Source organism: Macaca nemestrina, chromosome 1 (genome assembly GCF_043159975.1).
Source record: "Macaca nemestrina isolate mMacNem1 chromosome 1, mMacNem.hap1, whole genome shotgun sequence".
NCBI lineage: Eukaryota > Metazoa > Chordata > Mammalia > Primates > Cercopithecidae > Macaca > Macaca nemestrina.
The window spans coordinates 12697408-12720161 of record NC_092125.1 but is presented as its reverse complement, the minus strand read 5'-3'; the positions used below and the strand labels follow the sequence as shown (position 1 = coordinate 12720161).

General features: G+C 46.2%; 1 protein-coding gene and 1 pseudogene across 11 annotated transcripts in view; both read left to right on the top strand.

Moving 5' to 3' along the window:
- Positions 1-21060, top strand: part of LOC105474618 (EDAR associated via death domain) — a 191320-nt gene extending 170260 nt beyond the window's left edge. For 5 of the 11 annotated variants that reach the window (XM_011729428.2, XM_011729429.3, XM_071073947.1 and 2 more), the window contains one exon: positions 6422-7447. In XM_011729428.2, the coding sequence (XP_011727730.1) occupies positions 6422-6804 (383 nt within the window). In that variant the 3' untranslated portion in view covers positions 6805-7447. Of the gene's footprint in view, positions 1-6421; positions 7449-19878 lie in introns of those variants that run through there. The other 6 variants (XM_071073940.1, XM_071073941.1, XM_011729424.2 and 3 more) reach the window with 3 other exon arrangements.
- LOC105474617 (alpha-enolase pseudogene) lies at positions 7461-8869 on the top strand (annotated as a pseudogene).
- Positions 21061-22754: the final 1694 nt, after the last annotated feature.

Here is a 22754-nt window from a genome sequence, read left to right as displayed (position 1 = left end):
CAGCCTGGCCAACGTGGTGAAACCCTAAAAGTTTTAAAACCCTAAAACCCTTTAGTCTCTACTAAAAAAATACAAAAATTAGCCGGGCATGGTGGCTGGTGCCTGTAATCTCAGCAACGCGGGAGGCTGAGGCAGGAGAATGGTTGGAACCTGGGAGGCAGAAGTTGCAGTGAGCTGAGATCGTGCCATTGCACTCCAGCCCGAGCTGACAACAGCGACACTGTCTCAAAAATAAATAAATAAATAAATAAATAAATAAATAAATAAATAAATAAAGGAGCCTGACAGAAACTTTCTGATGTTTTTTCCTTCTTGACGGTAACATTGCCAACACTAACTCTTACAAAGACAAGACAAGAAAGGGAACTTGAGACACCATTACATATAATTCTGGACCTAGCAGTTTAAATCCTTATTTTTTTATGACATTAAAAAATGTCTATTTTAGGCCAGGCACAGTGGCTCACACCTGTAATCCCAGCACTTTGGGAGGCTGAGGGAGGTGGATTGCTTCAGCCCAGGAGTTCAAGACCAGCCTGGGGAGCATTGTGAGACCCCTGTCCCTACAACAATTTTTTTTTTTTTTGAGATGGAGTTTCGCTCATGTTGCCCAGGCTGGAGTGCAGTGGCATGGTCTCAACTCACCGCAACCTCTGCCTCCCAGGTTTAAGCAATTCTCCTGCCTCAGCCTCCCAAGTAGTTGGGATGACAGGCATGTGCCACTATGCCCAGTTAATTTTTGTATTTTTAGTAGAGATGGGGTTTCTCCATGTTGGTCAGACTGGTCTCGAACTCCCAACCTCAGGTGATCTGCCCCCCTCAGCCTCCTAAAGTACTGGGATTACAAACATGAGCCATATCGCCCAGCCTACAGAAAGTTTTAAAAAATCAAAAAATTAGTTGGGTATGGTGGTGCATGCCAACTACTCGGGAGGCTGAGGCAGGAGGATTGCTTGAGCCCATGAGGTGGAGGCTACAGTGAGCCATGGTTGCAGCACTGCACTCCAACCTGGGCCACAGAGCAAGACCCTGTCTCAAAAATACATATAGTATTCAAATAAACACAATAATTATAGAAAATTGGAAAATATCCATAAGCAAAAAAAAAAAATTAGTCACCTGTGTTCTCATCACCCAGAATTAACCATTGTTAACATTTTTGTTATAGATCCTTCCAAACTTTTCTCCATGCTTGTGATTGTATTTATAATACATGATTTACAGGGATATAAATGAATTATTTGTCATTATAAGAACTGCATTATAGCCAGGTACAGTGGCTCACGCCTGTAATCCCAGTACTTTGGGAGGCCACAGTGAGCGGATAATGAGGTCAGGAGATCGAGACCATCCTGGCTAACACAGTGAAACTCCGTCTCTACTAAAAATATAAAAAATTACCCGGGCCTGGTGGCGGGCGCCTGTAGTCCCAGCTACTCGGGAGGCTGAGGCAGGAGCGGAGATGCCTGTCTGTTCTCAGGATTTTAAGGTGTTGCATGGAAATAAGAAAACCGTACAGTATTTCTCACTACAAGGCAGGGTCAGGAGATGCAAACAAAATGATGTGGGGGTTCCAAGTGAGGTGGAATTCCAGACAGCGGCCGGGAAGACTTCATGGAAAGGGGGAATCCGAGTGGGTTTTCTAGGATGGGTAGAGTCCATTAGAGGAAGGGAAGTGCCATAGAGGAAGTTCGGCGAGAAGGAGAGGGAAGGCATTCTGATCATGAAGGAAACACTGAAAACGGCATGGAGATAGGAAAAGATACGGCCTGATTTTTTAACCTACCACTTTTTAAGAACCTTTAAAAAGAGATTTTTAAAACGAATACTTGGCGCTGACAAAGGGGAAATGACTGGGCGTGGTAGTTCACACCTGTAATCTCGGCACACTGGGAGGCCAAGAGGGGAGATCACCTGAGGTCAGGAGTTTGAGACCAGCCTGGCCAACATGGTGAAACTCCACCTCTACTAAAAATATAGAAATTAGACGAGTGTGATGGCGGGTGCCTGAAATCCCAACTACTCAGGAGGCTGAGGCAGGAGAATTGCTTGAACTCAAGAGGCAGAGGTTGCTGTGAGCTGAGATTGTGCCACTGCACTCCAGCCTGGATGACAGGACGAGACTGTCTCAAAAAAAGAAAAAAAAGAAAGAAAAGAAAAAAATTCATACTGTAAACTGGTACAGCCTTTCTTTCTGGAGAGCAATTTGGGGCACATGCACCAGTAGCCTTAGAAGGCTCATTCTTTTCACTTAATTATCCTGTTAGTGGTGAGATGATTAAAGATGCGGCCAAAATTTATGTGAAAGGTATGCATCACATCTTCACTCAGTCAGGATAATTGGGGAAAACCCTAACCGTTAATAGTTTATCCAAAATTCATATATATATAATATATACGTGTATATATGTGTATATATATGTATTATGTATGTGTGTACATATACGTATTCTATATGTGTATATATGTATATGTGTGTATTATATATTATATACATATATACATATTATATGTGTGTATATATGTGTATTATATGTGTGTGTGTATATATATACACACGTGTGTGTGTGTGTGTGTGTATATATATATTCCAAATTTTCTACACTGAGATTAGATTAGGGATTTTGTTTTGTTTTTTGAGACAGTCCCACTCTGTTACCCAGGCTGGAATGCAATGGCACAGTCATAGTTCATTATAACTTGGAACTCTGGGTTCAAGCAATCCTCCTGCCTCAGCCTCCCAAGCAGCTGGGACTGCAGGTGCACACCATCACACTCAGCCAATTTTAAAATTTTTTTTGTGGAGATGGAGGTCTTGCTGTGTTGCCCAGGCTCATCTTGAACTTCTGGCCTTAAGCAATCTTCCTGCCTCAGTTTCCCAAAGCACTGGAACTGTGGGCAGAAGCCACTGTACCCAGCCAGTTTTTTTTTTTTTTTAATTAAATTAAACTTTAAAAAAGAAAATGCAGGGAATTGAGTAGTCCAGTTTGGTTCAGCACAAGTTATATTGAGGCAGTCATGGAAAATAAAACAGGAAGAGAGCATGGGGAGCATGGAGTGGAAGGCTGGGACTTGGTAACTGGACAGATACAGAAAAGAAAGTCTAAGCACCCCAGCGAAGCTTAAGTGTACATAGGGAAGTTCAGGTATTCTTAAAAGGTGCACAGAGAGAATTTTTGGTTTTTTTGAGACAGGGTCTCACTTTGTTGCCCAGGTTGGATGGCAGCGGCGCAGTCACGGCTCACTGCCGCCTCAACCTCCTAAGCTCAAGCAATCCGCTCACCTCAGCCTCCCACGAAGCTGAGACCACAGGCATGCACCAGCACACCCGGCTAATTTTTAGGTTTTTTTTTTGAGACAGGGTTCCACTATGTTGCACTGGCTGATTTCGAACTATTGGGCTCAAGTGATCCTCCTGCCTCAGCCTTCCAAATTGCTGGGATTACAGGTGTGAGCCACTGTGACTGGCCAGGGAGAAATTTTTTTTTTCCCAGGTTGCTTTTTACTTTTTATTTTTTAATTTCCATAGTTTATTGAGGAATAGGTGGTATTTGGTTACATGAGTAAGTTCTTTAGTGGTGATTTATGAGATTTTGGTGCACCCATAACCCGAGCAGTATACACTGCACCCGATTTGTATATTTTATCCTTCACCCCCTTCCCACCTTTTCCCCCTGAGTCCCCAAAGTCTATTGTATCATTCTTATGCCTTTGCATCCTCATAGCTTAACTTCCACTTATGAGTGAGAACATACGATGTTTGGTTTTCCATTCCTGAGTTACTTCACTTAGAACAATAGTCTTACTGGGCACGGTGGCTCACGCCTGTAATCCCAGCACTTTGGGAGTCTGAGGCGGGCAGATCACAAGGTTGGGAGAACAAGACCATCCTGGCTAACACAGTGAAACCCTGTCTCTACTAAAAATACAAAAAATTAGCCAGGCGTGATGGCGGGCGCCTGTAGTCCCAGCTACTCGGGAGGCTGAGGCAGGAGAATGGCGTGAACCCGGGAGGCAGAGCTTGCAGTGAGCCGAGTTCGCACCACTGCACTCCAGCCTGGGCGACAGAGCGAGACTCCATCTCAAAAAAAAAAGAATAATAGTCTCGAATTCCATCCAGGTTACTGCAAATGCCATTAATTAATTCCTTTTTATGGATAAATAGTATTTCATCATATATATATAAAATCAATGAGTGGATAAAGAAAATGTGATATATATATCATATATATATATATCACATATATCTCATATATATATCACATTTTCTTTATCCACTCATTGATTTTCATGTAGTTCTAATCGTAGAATTCATACATTTTTTTCTATCTTGCATTTTTCCCATAACATCACAAACATTTTCTAGGTTGCCATATTGTCTTCATAGTTACTTAAATAATATTCCATCAAGTAGTACAATCATTTATTTCACAAGTCCCCTAACTTTAGACATTTTGGTTGTTTTTGAAACTCAATAATGTAAATAACACCGTGATAACAATGTTTATGTAAATGCGTATTTTGGATTATCTCCTTAGGATGGATTCCCAGGAGTTACATTAATAGGTCAAAGAGTATGAGCATATTTTCATGGCTCTTGTTTTATTGCCTTTGAATTTCCACTGGCCTCAAGATTGCTGGTTTGCTCCCTTATGATCACCAGAGTTACTCCCTCTGTCCAAATTCTTTACCTTCCCAAACTAGGAAGGCCATGACTCAACGTCATATATATAGTAAAGGCTATTATAACCTTCCCCAGAATTTTCCAAGCCAGTGGCCTTTCCAAGCAAAGTGGCCTTTGGCTATTAAAATCTGAATTCAGAGGGCTCATGAGACTCAGTGTTGTTGTAGAATTTAAGCTGCTTAATTTGCCATGTTGTTTAGACACCACTTAATACTTTATTACAAATGACTTGTCCACACCTCTCACCTACAAACTTTGTCCTCCTACTAACATGCCTCCTGCTCGTCAAATGAGGCTACAGTTGAGTCTTTAAGATTCAGTAGGAAGGCGGCTCTTCCTCTGGTGTGGGCGCATGCTCTTCATGCTGAAGCTCAGCTGAAAAGCCTCCTGCTGGGTTTTCCGCCTCTTTCCCTCCCACTGCACACACCCCAGGGTGTTGGCGCCACTTCAAAGGGAGCCTATGGGTGAAGAAAGCACAGGTAAAGGCAGAGGGCTGATAAGGGGGCCGTAAATTTAAAAAGTAAGATTTCTGGCACTCTCAACTATCGCTTGTTTTCAAATATGCATATGGAGTGGATATTCCAGTTTTCATGTCTGCGTTGTTTTTTTGTTTTTTGTTTTTTTTTAAAAAAAGACCTTTCAAAGAAGTGTGCAGTTTTGTACACGCTGACATGGTGTGTTTGGTGTTAAACTGTCAGGGCTGACTGGTCACTTGGAAGGGGCAAGGGCTGAGGTGCATGCAGGTGTGGGCTGGTTACTCACGGGCACTGCATGCAGGTGTGGGCTGGTTACTCATGGGCACTGCAGACCTTTGTGCCTCAGGGAGCGTTCTGTTTGCTGGAGCCCTTGTTCTGGCCAGCAGTGTCACAGATGCACACTGTAAGACATAGACAGTCTTGGAAAGAAAGGCTTTAAAAATTCCTACTCCTTCCAGCAAAGCAACCCACCTTTGGCTATGAAGAATAACACAGCCAAGTGCAGTGGCTCATGCCTGTAATCCCAGCACTTTGGGAGGTCAAGCTGGGCAGATCACTTGAGCCTAGGAGTTCAAGATCAGCCTGGGAAACATGGTGAAACCCCATCTCTACCAAAAAAATAGCCAGGTTTGGTGGTACGTGCCTATAGTCCCAGGTACTCGGGAGGCTGAGGTGGGAGGATCACCTGAGCCTGGAAGGTGGAGGTTGCAGTGAGCCAAGATCATGCCACTGCACTGCAGCCTGAGCAACAGGGTGACACCCTGTATCAAGAAAAAAAAAAGAAAAGAAAAGAAAAGAAAAAAAGAGTAACACATTATTAGAAATGAGCATTCTTAGGCCAGGCACAGCGGCTCACACCTGTAATCCCAGCACTTTGGGAGGCCGAGGCAGGCAGATCACGAAGTCAGGAGATCAAGACTATCCTGGCTAACACGGTGAAACCCCGTCTTTACTAAAAATACAAAAAATTAGCCAAGCGCGGTGGCAGCGCCTGTAGTCCCAGCTACTCAGGAGGCTGAGGCAAGAGAATGGCATGAACCCGGGAGGCGGAGCTTGCAGTGAGCTGAGATCATGCCACTACACTCCAGCCTGGGCAACAGAGCGAGACTCCATCTCAAAAAAAAAAAAAAGAAATGAGAATTCTGAAATAGTCTTCCATATGATGCTTTTGACAATTCAGCAGGAACATAAAGGATGTAAGAAATGAATGCATATGTTAGGCCTCTTGTTGACCTGTGGACTAAATTGTTTCTCCCTGCAGAGATCAGCAAGGACAACTCCTGCAAAGAAAACTGTACTTGTTCCTCCTGCTTGCTCCGGGCCCCCACCATCAGTGACTTGCTCAATGATCAGGACTTACTAGATGTGATCAGGATAAAGCTGGATCCGTGTCACCCAACGGTGAAAAACTGGAGGAATTTTGCAAGCAAATGGGGGATGTCCTATGATGAATTGTGCTTCCTGGAGCAGAGGCCACAGAGCCCCACCTTGGAGTTCCTGCTGCGGAACAGTCAGAGGACGGTGGGCCAGCTGATGGAGCTCTGCAGGCTCTACCACAGGGCCGACGTGGAGAAGGTTCTGCGCAGGTGGGTGGACGAGGAGTGGCCCAAGCGGGAGCGTGGAGACCCCTCCAGGCACTTCTAGAGCTCTTCTTCTTCCTTCATTGGCCTCCCCGGACGTTGACACAACCACAGGTGAAGAAGGAATGTGAATCTGTTCTTTTGTAGGAATTTAGTATAAGGACGTGGAACAGTGGACACTGGTTTTCCCCAAAGCTGGTAGTTTTGTGGAGGGGTAGCTTGTTTTGGTGGTGGATCTCTGTTTGTTTAGTTTTGCACATCTATTTTAATTTAATATTCAAATCTGGAATTAGGAAAGCATATTTTCTAGTATCCGCTAAGGGCCAAAGTCCTGCAGTCGGAATGGATTCATGCCATGATGAAAATAAAATTATCCTCTCCCTGAAATACGGCTAAAGATTTAAATAGGTCCTGAGACTGCTGATAGGCCCAGACATACCCACAGCACTATATGTAACATCTCTTCCTGATCAGTGCCATTCCCACGGTTTCAAAGAAAACAGCAATGAGGAGCGCTCACCTCAGTGTCTGCAGCGCCCTCCACGTCTCTCCTAGGCCACGAGACCCAGCGGCTAGAAATTCACCACATCTATTCTCAAGATCCATGCCAGGGAGATCTTTGACTCTTGTGGGAATCCCACTATTGAGGTTGATCTCTTGACCTCAAAAAGTCTCTTCAGAGCTGCTGTGCCCAGTGGTGCTTCAGCTGGTATCTGTGCGGTCCTAGAACTCCAGGACAATAATAAGACTCACCATATGGGGAAGGGTGTCTCAAAGGCTGTTGCGTACATCAATAAAACTATTGCACCTGCCCTGGTTAGAAAAAAACTGAACGTCACAGAACAAGAGAAGATTGACCAACTGATGATCGAGATGGATGGAACAGAAAATAAATCTCAATTTGTGGGAACGCTATTCTGGGGTTTCCCTCGCCGCCTGCAAAGCTGGCGCTGTTGTGAAGGGGGTTCCCCTGTACCACCACATTGCCGACTTGCCTGGCAACCCCAAAGTCGTCTTGCCAGTCCCGGTGTTCAGTGTCATCAATGGCAGTTCTCATGCTGGCAACAAGCTGGCCATGCAGGAGTTCATGGTCCTCCCAGTCGGTGTGGCAAACTTCAGGAAGCCATGCCCAGTGGAGCAGAGGTTTACCACAACCTGAAGAATGTCATCAAGGAGAAATAAGGGAAAGATGCCACCAGCATGGGGGATGGAGGCGCATTTGCTGCCAAGGCCTGGAGCTGCTGAAGCTGCGATTGGGAAAGCTGGCTACACTGATAAGGTGATCATCGGCATGGACACAGCGGCCTCCGACTTCTTCAGGTCTGGGAAGTATGACCTGGAATTCAGGTCTCCCGATGACCCCATAAGGTACCTCTCACCTAACCATCTGGCTGATCTGTCCAAGTCCTGCATCAAAAACTACCCAGTGGTGTCTGTCAAAGATCCCTTTGACCAGGATGACTGGGGAGCTTGGCAGAAGTTCACGGCCAGTGCAGGAATCCAGGTAGTGAGGGATGGTCTCACAGTGACCAGCCCAAAGAGGACGGCCAAGGCGGTGAATGAGAAGGCGTGCAGCTGCCTCCTGCTCAAAGTGAACCAGATTTGCTCCATGACTGAGTCCCTCCGGGTGTGCAAGCTGGCCCAGGCCAGTGGTTGGGGTGTCATGGTGTCTCATCGTTCTGGGGAGACTGAAAATACTTTCATTGCTGACCTGGTGGTGGGGCTGTGCCCTGGCAGCTCAAGACTGGTGCCCCTTGCTGATCTGAGCGCTTGGCCAAGTACAACCAGCTCCTCAGAACTGAAGAGGAGCTTGGCAGCAAGGCTAAGTTTGCTGGCAGGAACTTCAGAAACCCCCCGGCCAACTAAGCTGTGGGCAGGCAAGCCCTTCAGTCACCTGGTGGCTAATTAGACCCTCCCCTCGTGTCAGCTCGGGCAGCCGAAGGCCCCTGACCAACGTTTGTAGGGGCCGCTGCTAGTGAGCTCCCCTCGCCCACCGCCGTGGAGTTTGCACCGCTTCTTTAGAACTTCTACAGAAGCAGGTTGCAGTGAGCCGAGATCATGCCACTGCACTCCAGTCTGGTGACAGAGCGAGACTCCATCTCAAAAAAAAAAAAAAAAAAAAAAAAGAACTTCTACAGAAGCCAAGCTCCCTGGAGCCCTGTTGGCAGCTCTAACTTTGCGGTCATGTAATTGGCCCAAATCATTGTTTTTCTCGCCTCACTTTCCACCAAGTGTCTGGAGCCACGTGACCCTCCGGTGTCATCTCCAGGGTGGCCACAGGCAAGATCCCCAGTGATTTTGTGCTCAAAATAAAAAGCCTCAGTGACTCATGAGAAAAAAGAAAAAAAAAAAAAAAACAGCAATGAGAAGTGACCCTGTCTTGTTGGTTTATTACTTTTTTTGTTATAAAGTACTTTGGTGAATTAACAGGATGCTGTTACTCTTGAGAACACCTGCCCCATCTTTTTTATGCAAATATGTTTACAATATGTGGACTATCAGTAATGTCATTTGCTCAAATATTTTTTAAAGACCTGCAGAAACTGATGGTTATTGGGAAAACAGTCAGGAAGCAGCGAGGTAATCAAGGCCATGGGAATAGTGTTTGACAAAGAGAGTACTCCAAATCCCCTTTGGTTACTCAGGACTTTAAAAAAGAGAGTACTCCATCACACCTGTAATCCCAGCACTTTGGGAGGCCGAGGCGGGCAGATCATGAGGTCAGGAGATCGAGACCATCCTGGCTAACATGGTGAAACCCCATCTCTACTGAAAATACAAAAAATTAGCCGGGCGTCATGGCATGCGCCTATAGTCCCAGCTACTTGGGAGGCTGAGGCTTGAAACCGGGAGGCGGAGCTTGCAGTGAGCAGAGATCGCACCACTGCACTCCAGCCTGGGCAACAGCGTGAGACTCTGTCTCAAAAAAAAAAAAAAAAAAAAAAAAAAAAAAAGAGGACTCCAAATCCCCTTTGGTTACCCGGGACTTTAAAAAATGTAATGTGATAGTTAGGCTGGGCGTGGTTGCTCATGCCTGTAATCCCAGCACTTTCAGAGGCGGAGGTGGGTGGATCACTTGAGGTCAGGAGTTTGAGACCAGCCTGGCCAACATGGCAAAACCCCGTCTCTACTAAAAATACAAAAATCAGCCAGGCGTCGTGGCAGGCGCCTGTAATCCCAGCTCCTTGGGAAATTGAGGCACTAGAATTGCTTGAACCCAGGAGGCAGAGGTTGCAGTGAGCCGAGATCATGCCACTGCACTCCAGCCTAGGCAACAGAGCGAGACTCCATCTCAAAAAAAAAAAAAAAAATTGTAATAATAATTTAATGTAATGTTTACTTTTTCATTCTTTGTGTAAGGCTGAGTGCTTCACCCCTAAAATAAAGCTCAGTTAAGAAATAAATGAAAATCCAGTAACCTGTTGGTGAAATGTAACCACTTCCAGCTTCTACTAGCCCAGCTTAAAACAGTACCTCATCACACTACACAGCGGTTTAGCCAAGAAGAGGGAGTCTTCATGTGGACGCTGGGAGGGACGGGATTCCTTCAAATCCAAACTTTAAAGGATTTTAAACAAACGAAACATTTGGTTCAAATTTGTTATTGGAAAGATCAGATTTTCTAGGTAATTTGGGGGAGAAAAGATAAAAGGCAAAGCCTTGCTTTGACTGACAATTCCATGAAAGTGCTATTTGGTTTTGGTTATGGGCTTAGAAAATTGAGACACTTAGTTCAATTTGGAAGGATTCTGTGTAAGTCCCTGATTAAAATAAGCAAAAATGATGAATAACACTGATTCAGTACAACCGAAAGATTAGGATTAACTCAAAAGAAAGTTATTTTCTAAACCACCATGTTTTTTTCCACTGACAATTACAGTGGTTTTCATTAGGTTGCTAGCACATGAAGTCAGCCTCACCATCAATTGTAAACTCTACACCAGCAAAATCTATTATAGAGACATACTTATCACTTCTGATTTAGTGCTCATCTCACCCAGCTCATCTTCTCTTGTCAGATTTATGAAATAAATGTCAGATTTATCACCAGATATATTGAAAGTAACAGCCAGTAATAAAATGTTGAGATTTTTAAAAATAGATTCTTTGGCAAATTGGTGTCCAGTGAGGCAATTATTAAACATTTTTGTCAGCCAGGTTCCGGGCACTGTACAGAAGCCGTTAGGAGTTCTCGCCATCTACGAATTGGATTTGATGTATCACATTCTCATTAAACTACGTGTGACACATTCTCATTTATTAGCCCAGAGTTTACTGCGGGGAAATGGAAGAGGACATTCCTTTTTTACCTGTTAGAGAAGTGGGATTTGAAAGGCTGTGGTTGTTTAGTGTTGGTGGTAGCAGACCCCAGCAGTCTGATGCGCTGCACCACTTCTGTCCTGCCACCGCCTGGGGATGCAAAGAATGGATCTCAGGGTGACAATCTTCTTGCGCACGACTGCCTGGCCAAGTGCCTCCAGAAAGCTCCTTCCTTCCCCCATCTCCACCCAGGCCCACTTGTCGCCTGAGCCTAACACCAGCCTGCACAGTCTGTGGCCACCATACAGGCAGTGGGAGAGGGAAGGGGGAGGAGGGTGGGAGGAAAACCCCTTTCTATACCTCTCCTCACCTGTTCTTTCCTCCTCCCACCTCTGGGCCTCCACCCCCCACAAACAGAGACAGAAAAGATGGAAGAACAGGTGGGACCTGCACCCCCCTCCAAAGCCTTCATCCTGGTGGAGGGGGATGGGAAGCTTTATCTCATTTCAAGAGACTCCTCCACCTCAGACTGACAAAAGGGCAGAGGCCTGGCAAGAAGAAAGGGCAGCCTGGGGAAGAAGGGCATTGAAATAGCACCTGCGGCTGGGCACGGTGGCTCATGCCTGTAATTTCAGCACTTTGGGAGGCCGAGGCAGGTGGATCACGAGGTCAGGAGTTCAAGACCAGCCTGGCCAAGACAGTGAGACCCCGTCTCTACTAAAAATACAAAAATTAGCCAGGCATGATAGCAGGTGCCTGTAATCCCAGTTACTTGGAAGGCTGAGACAGGCAACTGCTTGAACCGGGGAGGCGGAGGTTGCAGTGAGCTGAGCTTGTGCCACTGCACTACAGCCTGTGCGACAGAGTGAGACTCCGTCTCAAAAGACAAAAACAGAAATAGCACCCGCCCCCACCCCCTGCCCGCCCTCCTTCCCGCCCCCATCCTGTCCTAGTCTTCACTCAAGTCCTCCGCTCAGAGGAAGCCCTGCTCTACTGAAAGCCACAGGGCCACTCTCGGTGGCCTGGGACAGCAGCCCAAGAAGTGGGCTTCTAACTCCCTCCGAAGGGCCACAGCAGCAAGCATAAATAAAAATTGTAAAATGATCTTAAATTCTAAATTTAAAATTTGGAAAATTTAGTGAGCACAGCTTCTAGGGGGCATGTTTCCAAAATTCCAACCACAAAAGTGCAGTCTCAAAACCGACTGTAAACTGAACGTACCATCTTATCTGAAACACAGCTATTGTTCACAAGTGTCAGTGGAACTTTCCTTCCTTGAGACGGATCAAAAATGTCAAGCAAGATGACATTTGCTGATTTGCAGGGTTCAGGCAGATAAGATACAGGCAGAGTTGAGTGTGTGCCTTTATCATTAAATTCAGGAATAACAGGAAAAACAAGAAAAACATAGGATCACAGGGTACCTCCCACTTGTCTCATTTGGTATCATTATTTCCAGAGTCCCGATTGCTAGTCATGTCTAACACTGGGTTTATCATCATCTCGTTGCTAGCATGGCTAGGAAAGCTTTGAACACCCTTATAGTTCTGTTTTAATTCCTATTAAAATTGCATGGGGAAGTTCCAAGGTGGAGGAATTTTCTTTCTTTTCTTTTCTTTTTTTTTTTTTTTTTTGTAAAAGGCGAGTTGGCTGGGGGCAGTGGCTTACGCCTGTGATCCCAGCACTTTGGGAGGCCAAGGCAGATGGATCACCTGAGGTCAGGAGTTCAAGACAAGCCTGGCCAACATAGTGAAACCCCATCTTTACTACTAAAAATACAAAATTAGCTGGGTATGGTGGTGTGCACCTATAGTCCCAGCTCCTGGGAAGGCTGAGACAGGAGAATCACTTGAATCCGGGAGACAGCAATGAGCCGAGATTGCGCACTGCACTCTGGGTGAGATCTGCCACTGGGCGAGACAGAGCAGAACTCCATCTCAAAAAAAAGAGTTGATGTAAATTTGCTGTTATAATTTGACTGTACTGTTTCTTGCACATGTTGTCATCTGTAATGACCAGAGTTTATGAAAATTTTTGATGAGTAGGAGCGTGCCATTAACAGAGAAATTTTATCAAAAGATTTTTAAAGTTCCTTCGGAGTCCAGACTTTGACTAAATGTAGTATGATTTATATCATTGTTGCATACAAAAATATCAAACAGTAATTCCCAGCTGAAATACAAGTATCAATCAGTTGCATAACAATGCAAAAATCATTTTATTTAAAGTTAATTTATAGCAAATAAGTACTGTCATAGCATAAGCATGATGATATTTTACAAAGGAGAGAGTGGAAAGGACATTATAACTAATTGATCAAATAATTGTTAAAATTCAAGTTTATTAATACTTTTACTTCTGTCCGTAGGGATCCATGTTAAATTGGGCATATTGTAAACTTAACTGCTGATGATGAGGTCCTTTTGCTATTAGAAATCTGTTTTTTATTTTTTTTAATTATTTTTTGGAGACACGGTCTTGCTCTGTTGCCCAGGCTGGAGTGCAGTGGCGAAATTATAGCTCACTGCAGCTTCAACCTCCTGGGCTCAAGGAATCCTCCTGCCTTGCCCTCCTACCTCACCCTCCTAAATAATGGAAACTGCAGTCCTATACAAGCACGCCTAGCTAATTTTTTCTTTCTTTCTTTCTTTTTTTTTTTTAAGTAGAGATGGAGTTTAGCTGTGCTGTCCAAGCTGATCTCAAACTCCTGGCCTCAAGTAATCCTCCCACGTCAGCCTCCCAAGTGCTGGAATTACAGGCTGGAGCCACCATTCCCAGCCTAGAATGAAATATCTTTTGCTAAATTACAGGGCTGGGTGTTATGTCTCATGTCTGTAATCCCAGCACTTTGGGAGACTGAGGGTGGGAGGGTCACTTGAGGTCAGGAGTTCGAGACCAGCCTGGGCAACACGTGATAATTCTGTCTCTATTTTAAAAAGAGAAAAATCTGGGGTATATTCTCTTAAACAAAACTTTGTTCTGTAATGGTAGTTGATGAGGTTCTATGTAGTATGCATTTCCTTGGTTGCAACAGCAAATTACTACACACAGAGAAAGGAAGGCCGCACTCACCCACGCATCCACACACAGGAGGGCTCACACAGGAGGGAGACTCAAAGAAGACACGTGACTTTTCAAATGGCAAAGGTTTACATTGTTAGGGCTTAAGTGGTGCTGGGATTTCCCACCAGTACTCAGAAGATCAACTGTATGAACAAGTCACCTATTTTTATGGCACTAAATAATAATTACTCAACAACATAGAAAATATGAGGTAGCAGACAAAAGATGCTGCGCCCTAGATTTTCCTTAATAGTAATTTTTATGTGGTACTGCCCCCTGCTGGAGTATAGCATCTATACACATCCTTTCTGACTGGGCTGACGTCCTAAAACCAGCCTAGGACCAACCAGCCTTTTATTAATATTAATTTTTGGCCGGGTGCGGTGGCTCGCCTGTAATCCCAGCACTCTGGAAGGCAAGGCGGGCAGATCGCGAGGTCAGGCGGGCAGATCGCGAGGTCAGGAGTTCGAGACCAGCCTGGCCAACATGGTGAAACCCCGGCTCTACTGAAAATACAAAAATTAGCTGGGCATGGTGGTGCATTCCTGTAATTCCAGCTAGTCGGGAGGCTGAGGCAGGAGAATTACTTGAACCAGGATCCAGGAGGCAGAGGTTGCAGTGAGCCAAAATCACACCACTGCCCTCCAGCCTGGGCTACAGAGCGAAACTCCATCTCAAAAATAAATAAAAATAAAAATAAATTAACTCTTGGTTGTATGCTAAAAGCCTTGCAAGTAGCCCCACTAGAAGATAGGAAGAGTTAGGCTGTTTTACCAATGAGCACATACAAGCAGAATGAGGCTGGCATAATTGAGATGAGGGTCCCTGTGTCCTGGATGTGTCCATCACTACTTCACCCTGTCATTCGGATCCAGTGTGTGACCAGCCAACTCCAATAACAGTTCCGTACTCTGGGAATTATTTTTACCACTCAGCAGGATGCCTTCTTCCTGTAGATTTAGGCTTAGCCCTTTGTGGACTTTTGGTCTCTTTCCCTTTCAATTTAGCATCCGAGGAAGCGGTTGTGACCAAAGGTAGCTGTAATGTTAGAGGACAAAGTTCATAGTTACAGCAAATATTGACCCAGAGCACTATCCTTGTCCCTTCCTCTATAATATGCAATGCAAAAATATGTTCTTTTAAGTACAATATTAATAAGTAAGGTCTAGGAGATTTTCTTCCCCCTTCCTTTCTCTTTTAGATGAATTAATGTTTTACCTAGTTTTGAGGAGACTATCCTTCTTATCACATCTCTTTCCACTTCTGCCCTCCTTGTTTTATAATTTTCCTCTCCTCTGGGTCCATGTCATTGTTTCGTGTCACTTGTTTTCGAGCCATTCACTCATTTCTCAAATCAGATTTCCTCCATATGCTGACGGCCTTCCTCTCCCCGCCACGGGCTTCCTTTTTCCTGACCATGCCGAGGCAGTTGTTGGCTTGTGTTTCTTTTTCTTTTTTTTTTTTTTTTTTGAGACAGAGTCTCGCTCTGTCACCCAGGCTGGAGTATCAAAATCTCGGCTCACTGCAACCTCCGCCTGTCAGGTTCAAGCGATTCTCGTGCATCAGCCTCCAGAGTAGCTGGGATTACAGGTGTTTGCCACCACCCTTGGCTAATTTTTAGTAGAGACGGGTTTCACCATGTTGGCCAGGCTGGTCTTGAACTCCCAACTTCGGGTGATCCACCCATCTCGGCCTTCCAAAATGCTGGGATTATAGGCATGAGCCTTGTCTTTCATCATTAATGACACTTTGGTCCTACTATTGCTAAAACCATTTTCTACTCTTTGAAACACAGCTTATCTACGTGAGCCCAAGGCAGTAGCAACGTTCACCCCCATGTCTTCTCTGATCTCCACCTTCTGAACCCTGTGTACTCGGTTGTAAATGGATGAGGGCAAGTCTTGCTTCCTTCCCCTGTGTTTACAGAGGATCGTGGCTGAGATGCTGGGCCATGCACTGGGCCTGTTGACACCCCTGGGCTGGTGGATACCACCCCTCAGGGTGCTCACCACCTAGACCAGAAGAATCAAGGTGAGGGAGAGCCTGTTCCCTTTCTTTCTGTGGCTGCAGGGGCTGCGAGTCATGGGTCTAGTGGCCGTGTTTAGCTGGGGATGCCTCCTAGAAATCAGCTCCACCGCTGAAGAGACCAAAGCAATGCACAGTGCCACTTGAAATTAAACAATTGAGCTTATCAGCACTTTTGCAAATGTACAAGAGGGTAGCTTCCTCGGACATCCTGAACTGAGCCATGCTCTTCTATTTGGTGTAACAGCCCAGTGACCCCTGCATCTTCCCAAGGCAGGTCCTCGAAGCTTCATGGAGGATGTTCTTTAGCCGCGAAGGTGATGCTCTTGAGCTCCTAAATCTTTGTGACACTGTTTATACATCTTTGTGCTGTACTTTTTAAGCTGCCTTCATGTTATCATCTGTATGGTTGTATGTTTTGCTTCTAAATAAGTAAAGATTATTTTAAACTCTAATAATGGGTGCTACAAAATTAAAGATTATGTCAATCACTGTCTCTGATGAATTATTTTATGCAGATTGCAACACAATCGTTGATTCATGTGTACTCTCGGCACACATGATTATCAGCCATCTGAGCACCTACTGGCTATCTAAAATGGGCCCTGGATGCTGGGGATGCAAAGATAAGCAACACATTTCTATCCTCAAGGAGCCTGTGGACGAGGGAGAATCACTGCAGACAATGAGGGAAGCTACCGGAGAGAGCAGTGCACACATGGTCCAGAAATGGGTGGAACAAAGTTGAGAATCACTGAACTAGGAGAAAAGACAGGCCATTGACAATCCAAGGCTGGGCACAGTGACTCACACCCTAATCTCAGCACTTTGGGAGGCCAAGGCAGGAGGATCTATTGAGCTCAGGAGATAAAGACCAACCTGGGCAATCTATGGAGACCCTTCTCTACAAAAAAAAAAAAAAAAAAGAAAAGAAAAAAAAGAAAAAAATTAGCCTGGCGTGGTAGGGTGCGCCTGTGGTACCAGCTATTCAGGAGGCTGAAGTAGGAGGATCGCTTGAGCCCAGGAGGTGAAGACTGCAGTGAACCATGATCACGCCATTGCACTCCAGCCTAGGGAAGAGAGCAAGAAAGACCTTGTCTCAAAAAAAAAAAAAAAAAAAAAAAGAAAAATCCAATAAAGTGTTTCAGATGTTGTGATATGTGTAAGTGAAAGGTGGTTTCACCATTACTTTTCACCTCTCCTCATTTTACATCTCTGACCCATGCTTGTCCTCTGAGTGACCAGACATTCCTAGCTATGGACTTGATGTCTCCACATGGAGCCTCTCAGGCACCCCAAACTCAACCTGCTCTAAGCTGAACCCATGATCTTTCCTTCCAAACTTGTTTCTCACCAGAGTTCCCATCTTACCATCCACCTAGTTGTTCAAGTCATCCTTAGACCTCCCTCTCCTTCCCTGTCTATTCTACATCCCAAATATCTCTTAAATCCTTCCATCCTCTCCCACCTCACAGCCACCATCCTAACCCAAACCCAAACAGCTACCCTTCCTCACCCAATAATGACCTCCCGGCTGTTGTCTGCAGAGCTGGTGAATCCTTTCGTCTTCAGCCTGAATCTCTTTTGACAAATTCCTTTTTTTTTTTTTTTGAGATGCAGTCTCGCTCTGTGGCCCAGGCTGGAGTACAGGGGCGAAATTTTGGCTCACCGCAACCTCCACCTCCCAGGTTCAAGTGATTCTCCTGCCTCAGCCTCCCAAGTAGCTGGGATTACAGGCATGTGCCACCATGCCCAGCTAATTTTGTATTTTCGTAGAGACGGGGTTTCACCATGTTGGCCAGGCTGGTCTTGAACTCCTGACCTCGGGTGATCCACCCACCTCGGCCTCCCGAAGTGCTGGGATTACAGGTATGAGCCACTGCGCCTGGTCAGATTCCTGTCTTGAAGACAAAGCCCCAGATCATCGACACGGCCTGCAAGGCCCTGCGTGACTTGCCTCCTGCCCCAATACCTCGTGTCATCTTGCTCTACTCTCCTGCAGCTCCTGAGGCTTTAGTCACCCTGGAATTCCAAGTCCCCATGGCCATTTTTTTTCCTGCTCCAGGTGTCACCATGTGCCATCCCCTCTGCCCTTGTGTACACCCACGCATCCTTCTCCCGCCCCAGCCACACTCATGTCTCACACCGTCCTTCCCTGGCTAATCCTCCCACACTCAATACCACTTTCTCCGGGAAATTGCACCCAATCCTCTGCCGCAGTTATCTCCCTATGACCCACTCCCACAGCTCTTGCCACAATGGTAGTTGTTTGATTCCTACTTGTCATCCCTGCAAGGCTGCAAACCCCAGAGGACAGGGACCCTGTGTTCTCCTTCGCCTCTGGATCATCAGCACTGAGTACCTGGCCTAGAAGAGAGGCTAACGATGCTGAATGAATGAAATGGGATGAACGAATAGATAAGTGGAAAGCCTCTCAAAGCAAAACCTTTCTTTACCATTTTATGGCCCTCAAGGAGGAAAACACATTATCAATGGAAAATGCAAAATGAGGGGATCTGTTTAGCAAAGGAAACCATGGATTCCTCTGGCACCCTGGCAGCCTTGGTTTCTTTTGATGAGGTCCACCCCCTTCCATCCATCTTCTGGGCTAAAGAGGTCAAAACAAAACATGTTGTGGAATTTGATACTGGTGCTGGTTGCACAACATTGTGAATGAACTAAAAGCCACTGGATTGTACAACTGAAAATGGTTAAAATAGTGAATTGCATGTTACATGAATTATAACCTAATTGGGGAAAAAAGGCTTAAAAAAAAGACAAAGCTTCCCCCACAATGGAAAGGAAGGTATAATAGAAACAGCAGCTCTCAAACCTTGGCAGGATAACGAAACCCCGTCTCTATTTTTAAAAATTAGCCGGGCACAGTGGCACATACCTATAGTCCCAGCTACTCGGGAGGCTGAGGCTGGAGGATCGCTTGAGCCCAGGAGTTCAAGCCTGCAGTAAACTATAATCACACTACTGTACTCCAGCCTGGGTGACAGAGCAAGACCCTGTCTCAAACAAGGAAAGAAGGAAGGAAGGAAGGAAGGAAGGAAGGAAGGAAGGAAGGAAGGAAGGAAGGAAGGAAGGAAAGTAGGGAGGGAGGGAGGGAGGAAGGAAATAGCAGCTCTGAGCTTAGAAACAGGAAGGAAGGAAAGAAGGAAATAGGAACTCTGAGCTTAGAAACAAGAGTCTGGCTAGTAGGGGATGGGAAGAAAGAGGGACCCGGGGAGCTGAGGAAGAAGCAGGTATTGTAACCAGTGAGGACTGTGCTCTTGTGAGCCCAGCTAGGCAACGGCAATTCCATTCTGTTAGTTACAGCTAAAATAACCCAAAGCCCTCTAGAGCTCTGCTTTCCTCTGCTCTCTTCGCGGCTTGACCAGGAGCTGAAGATCCTGCTCCTCTCAGAGCATCTGCGGAGCTGGGCCCTGCTGCAAATCCCACCCTCCACCCACCCTGCCTCTGTGCTCCTCCACCTGCTGCCTCGAGGCCCCTCCCACTCCCGGGATGGACAAACTGCAGAGGCTGAAGTGACTGGGGCTGTAGCTGTTGGATTTGTACATGTTTTAGAAAATCGTCATATGTTTTGTGTGGACTCCATGCATAACAACAAAAGAGAACCAACCAGATCCCATAGACAGAAGGGGGTGTGAATTGAAGACAAAATTTAAATTATAATGAGTTGCCTTCCATTCAGATTTCTCCCATTTTTTAAAAAAAGGGCCCCAAATTCCTAAATTTTATAGCTGTCTGCAGCAACTTATCATCTTTCTCCTTTCCTTCACAGCCAAGGTTTTTGAAAGAGCTATCTGCGGCTGGGCACGGTGACTCACGCCTGTAATCCCAGCATGGAGGCCAAGGTGGGTGGATCACCTGAGGTCAGGAGTTCGAGACCAGCCTGGCAAAAATGGCAAAACCCCATCTCCACTAAAAATACAAAAATTACCCAAGCATTGTGACGTGCGCCTGTAATCCCAGCTGCTCAGGAGGCTGAGGCAGGAGAATCACTTGAACCCAGGAGGTGGAGGCTGCAGTGAGCCAAGATCTCGCCACTGCATTCTAGCCTGGGCGACAGAGTGAGACTCCATCAAAAAAAAAAAAAAAAAAAACAGTAAGTGTCTGTTCTTTCTTCTCAAACTCTGTTTCCCATTGGAGTCTGTGACCTGCTGCCGTCTGCCTCAAGCGAAAGGGACTAGCAGAGCTGGTGAATTACCTTCTAATTCCTGCGGCTGCACCCTGCCCATACCAGCTTGAATCTGTATGTAGAAGCTTAGCTTAATCCCTGCAGGACCTCCAGCATCCACTGGTCACAAAATAACACCAAATAGTGTGACAAAGAATGGTCACATGGAGCTGAGGCGCTGCTGAGACTGAACTCAAGCCGGGGCTACCGCTGGGTGGAACCGGACATGCCCAGCCCATGGGAAGTTCTTCCCACAAAAGTCATATTTGCAGGGGCCTCCCAGGAGACAGCACACTCTGAGCAAAGGAGCCAGGCAGAGGTAACTCTTCAGGAACCAAGACAGACTCATTGGAAAGAAGCAGAGATTTTCAGCACAGCGTCGTGGATGTTTCTTGAATCTTCCCCTGTGGATGCCCCAAACCTTGAGGTCCTTGCAACAAATAGCACATCACTGACAAACTGTGGCTCAAAGAGGAGGGACCCATGCTCCCCTACTCTGTCACAAATGACTGTGAAGCTCTGGCACCCTGACTGCTCAGGTGGCCACCCACAGAGAAGGACCACGAATGGCTGAGTCAGGAAGTCACAGCCGTGTGGCCGGAAGAGGCTCTGCCGTGCTCTGGGAGAAATGCCTATCCCCAAGAAAGCCTGAGTATCCATGGGAGAGAAACTGCAGCAATGGTCCCCAGGACTCTTGGGAAGCCACTTCTGGTGGGAGGGGACTCAAAGGGTGCTGGGGGACCTGTGTCTGTATCTGGAAGTGAGGAGCCAGAGAAAATTTTCTTTCAGCTTTTTTTTTTTTTTTTTTTTTTTTTTGAGACAGGGCCTTACTCTGTTGCTTAGGCTGGAGTGTGGTGGTGCGATCTCGGCTCACTGCAACTTCCACCTCCCAGATTCAAGTGATTCTCCTGCCTCAGCCTCCCGAGTAGCTGGGACTACAGGTGTGCACCACCACGCCCAGCTAATTTTTGTATTTTCAGTAGAGATGCGGTTTCGCCGTGTTGGCCAGGCTGGTCTCGAACTCCTGGCTTCAAGTGATCCACCCAAAGTGCTGGGATTACAGGTGTTAGCCACCGTGCCTGGCCTCTTTCTGCTTCATTTAACATTAATGGTCATCCCACAGGATGGCAGTGTGCACCTATAGTCCCAGCTACTTAGGTGGCTGAGGTGGGAGAATCACTTGCGTTCCAGCTGTAGTGAGCCTTGATCGTGCCTGTGAATAAATGCCACTTCTCTCCAGCTTGGGCAACATAGGGAGACTCTGTCTCTTAAAAAACAAAGCAAAACAGGCTGGGCTCGGTGGCCCACGCCTGTAATACCAGCACTTTGGGAGGCCAAGGCAAGGGGATTGCTTGAGCCCAGGAGGTCAAGAGTAGTCTGGGCAAAATAGGGAGACCCCATCTTTACAAAAAATTAAAAAATAAAAAAAAAAACTGGGTGTGGTGACACACCTGTAGTCCCAGCTACTCTGGAGGCTGAGGTGGGAGGATCTCTTGAACCTGAGAGGTCGAGGCTGCAGTGAGCCATGATCATGCCACTGCACTCCAGCCCAGGCAACACAGTGAGATCCCGCCTCAAAAAAATAAAACAAAACAAATCTCATCTCTCCCTTGGCTCCTGAGACCACAATCCCTCATGGATTTTCCCTACTTCTCTGTTTTTCTCTTCTTGTCTCCCTTTTTTCTGGTCTCTCTGTCACCCAGGCTGGAGTGCAGTGGTGTGATCATAGCTCACTGCAACCTTGACCTGTTAGGTTCAAGAGATCCTCCCACCTCGGCCTTTTGAGTAGCTGGGACTACAGGCGTATACCACCATGCCTAGCTACTATTTGTAGATTTTGTAGGACAGGGTCTTGCTATGTTGTCCAGGTTGGTCTCGAGCTCCTGGCCTCAAGTGATCCACCCACCTCAGCCTCCCAAAGTGCTGGGATTACAGGTGTCAGTCACCTCATTCGACTTCTTCTTGTCTCCTTTTTGGCCTTTATTTATTTATTTATTTTTGAGATGGAGTCTTATCTGTCGCCCAGGCTGGAGTGCAGTGGCATGATCTTGGCTCACTGCAAGCTCTGCCTCCCGGGTTCAAGCAATTCTCCTGCTTCAGCCTCCCGAGTAGCTGGGATTACAGGAGCCCGCCACCATGCCCGGCTATTTTTTTGTATTTTTAGTAGACATGGGGTTTCACCGTATTAGCCAGGATGGTCTCTATCTCCTGATCTCATGTGATCTGCCCGCCTCGGCCTCCCAAAGTGCTGGGATTATAGGCATGAGCCACCACGTCTGGCCGATAATTTTTAAAAAATCATTTCCAGTGAAGGTATCCACTTTAGGTCAGAAAATGAGAATTTTTTTTTTTTTAAGCTGTAAGTAAAACAGACTCAGTGGGGACATGATGGCTCACGCCTGCAATCTCAGCACTTTGGGAGGTTGAGGTAGGATAGTCACTTGAGCCCAGGAGTTCAAGATCAGCCTGGGCAACATAGC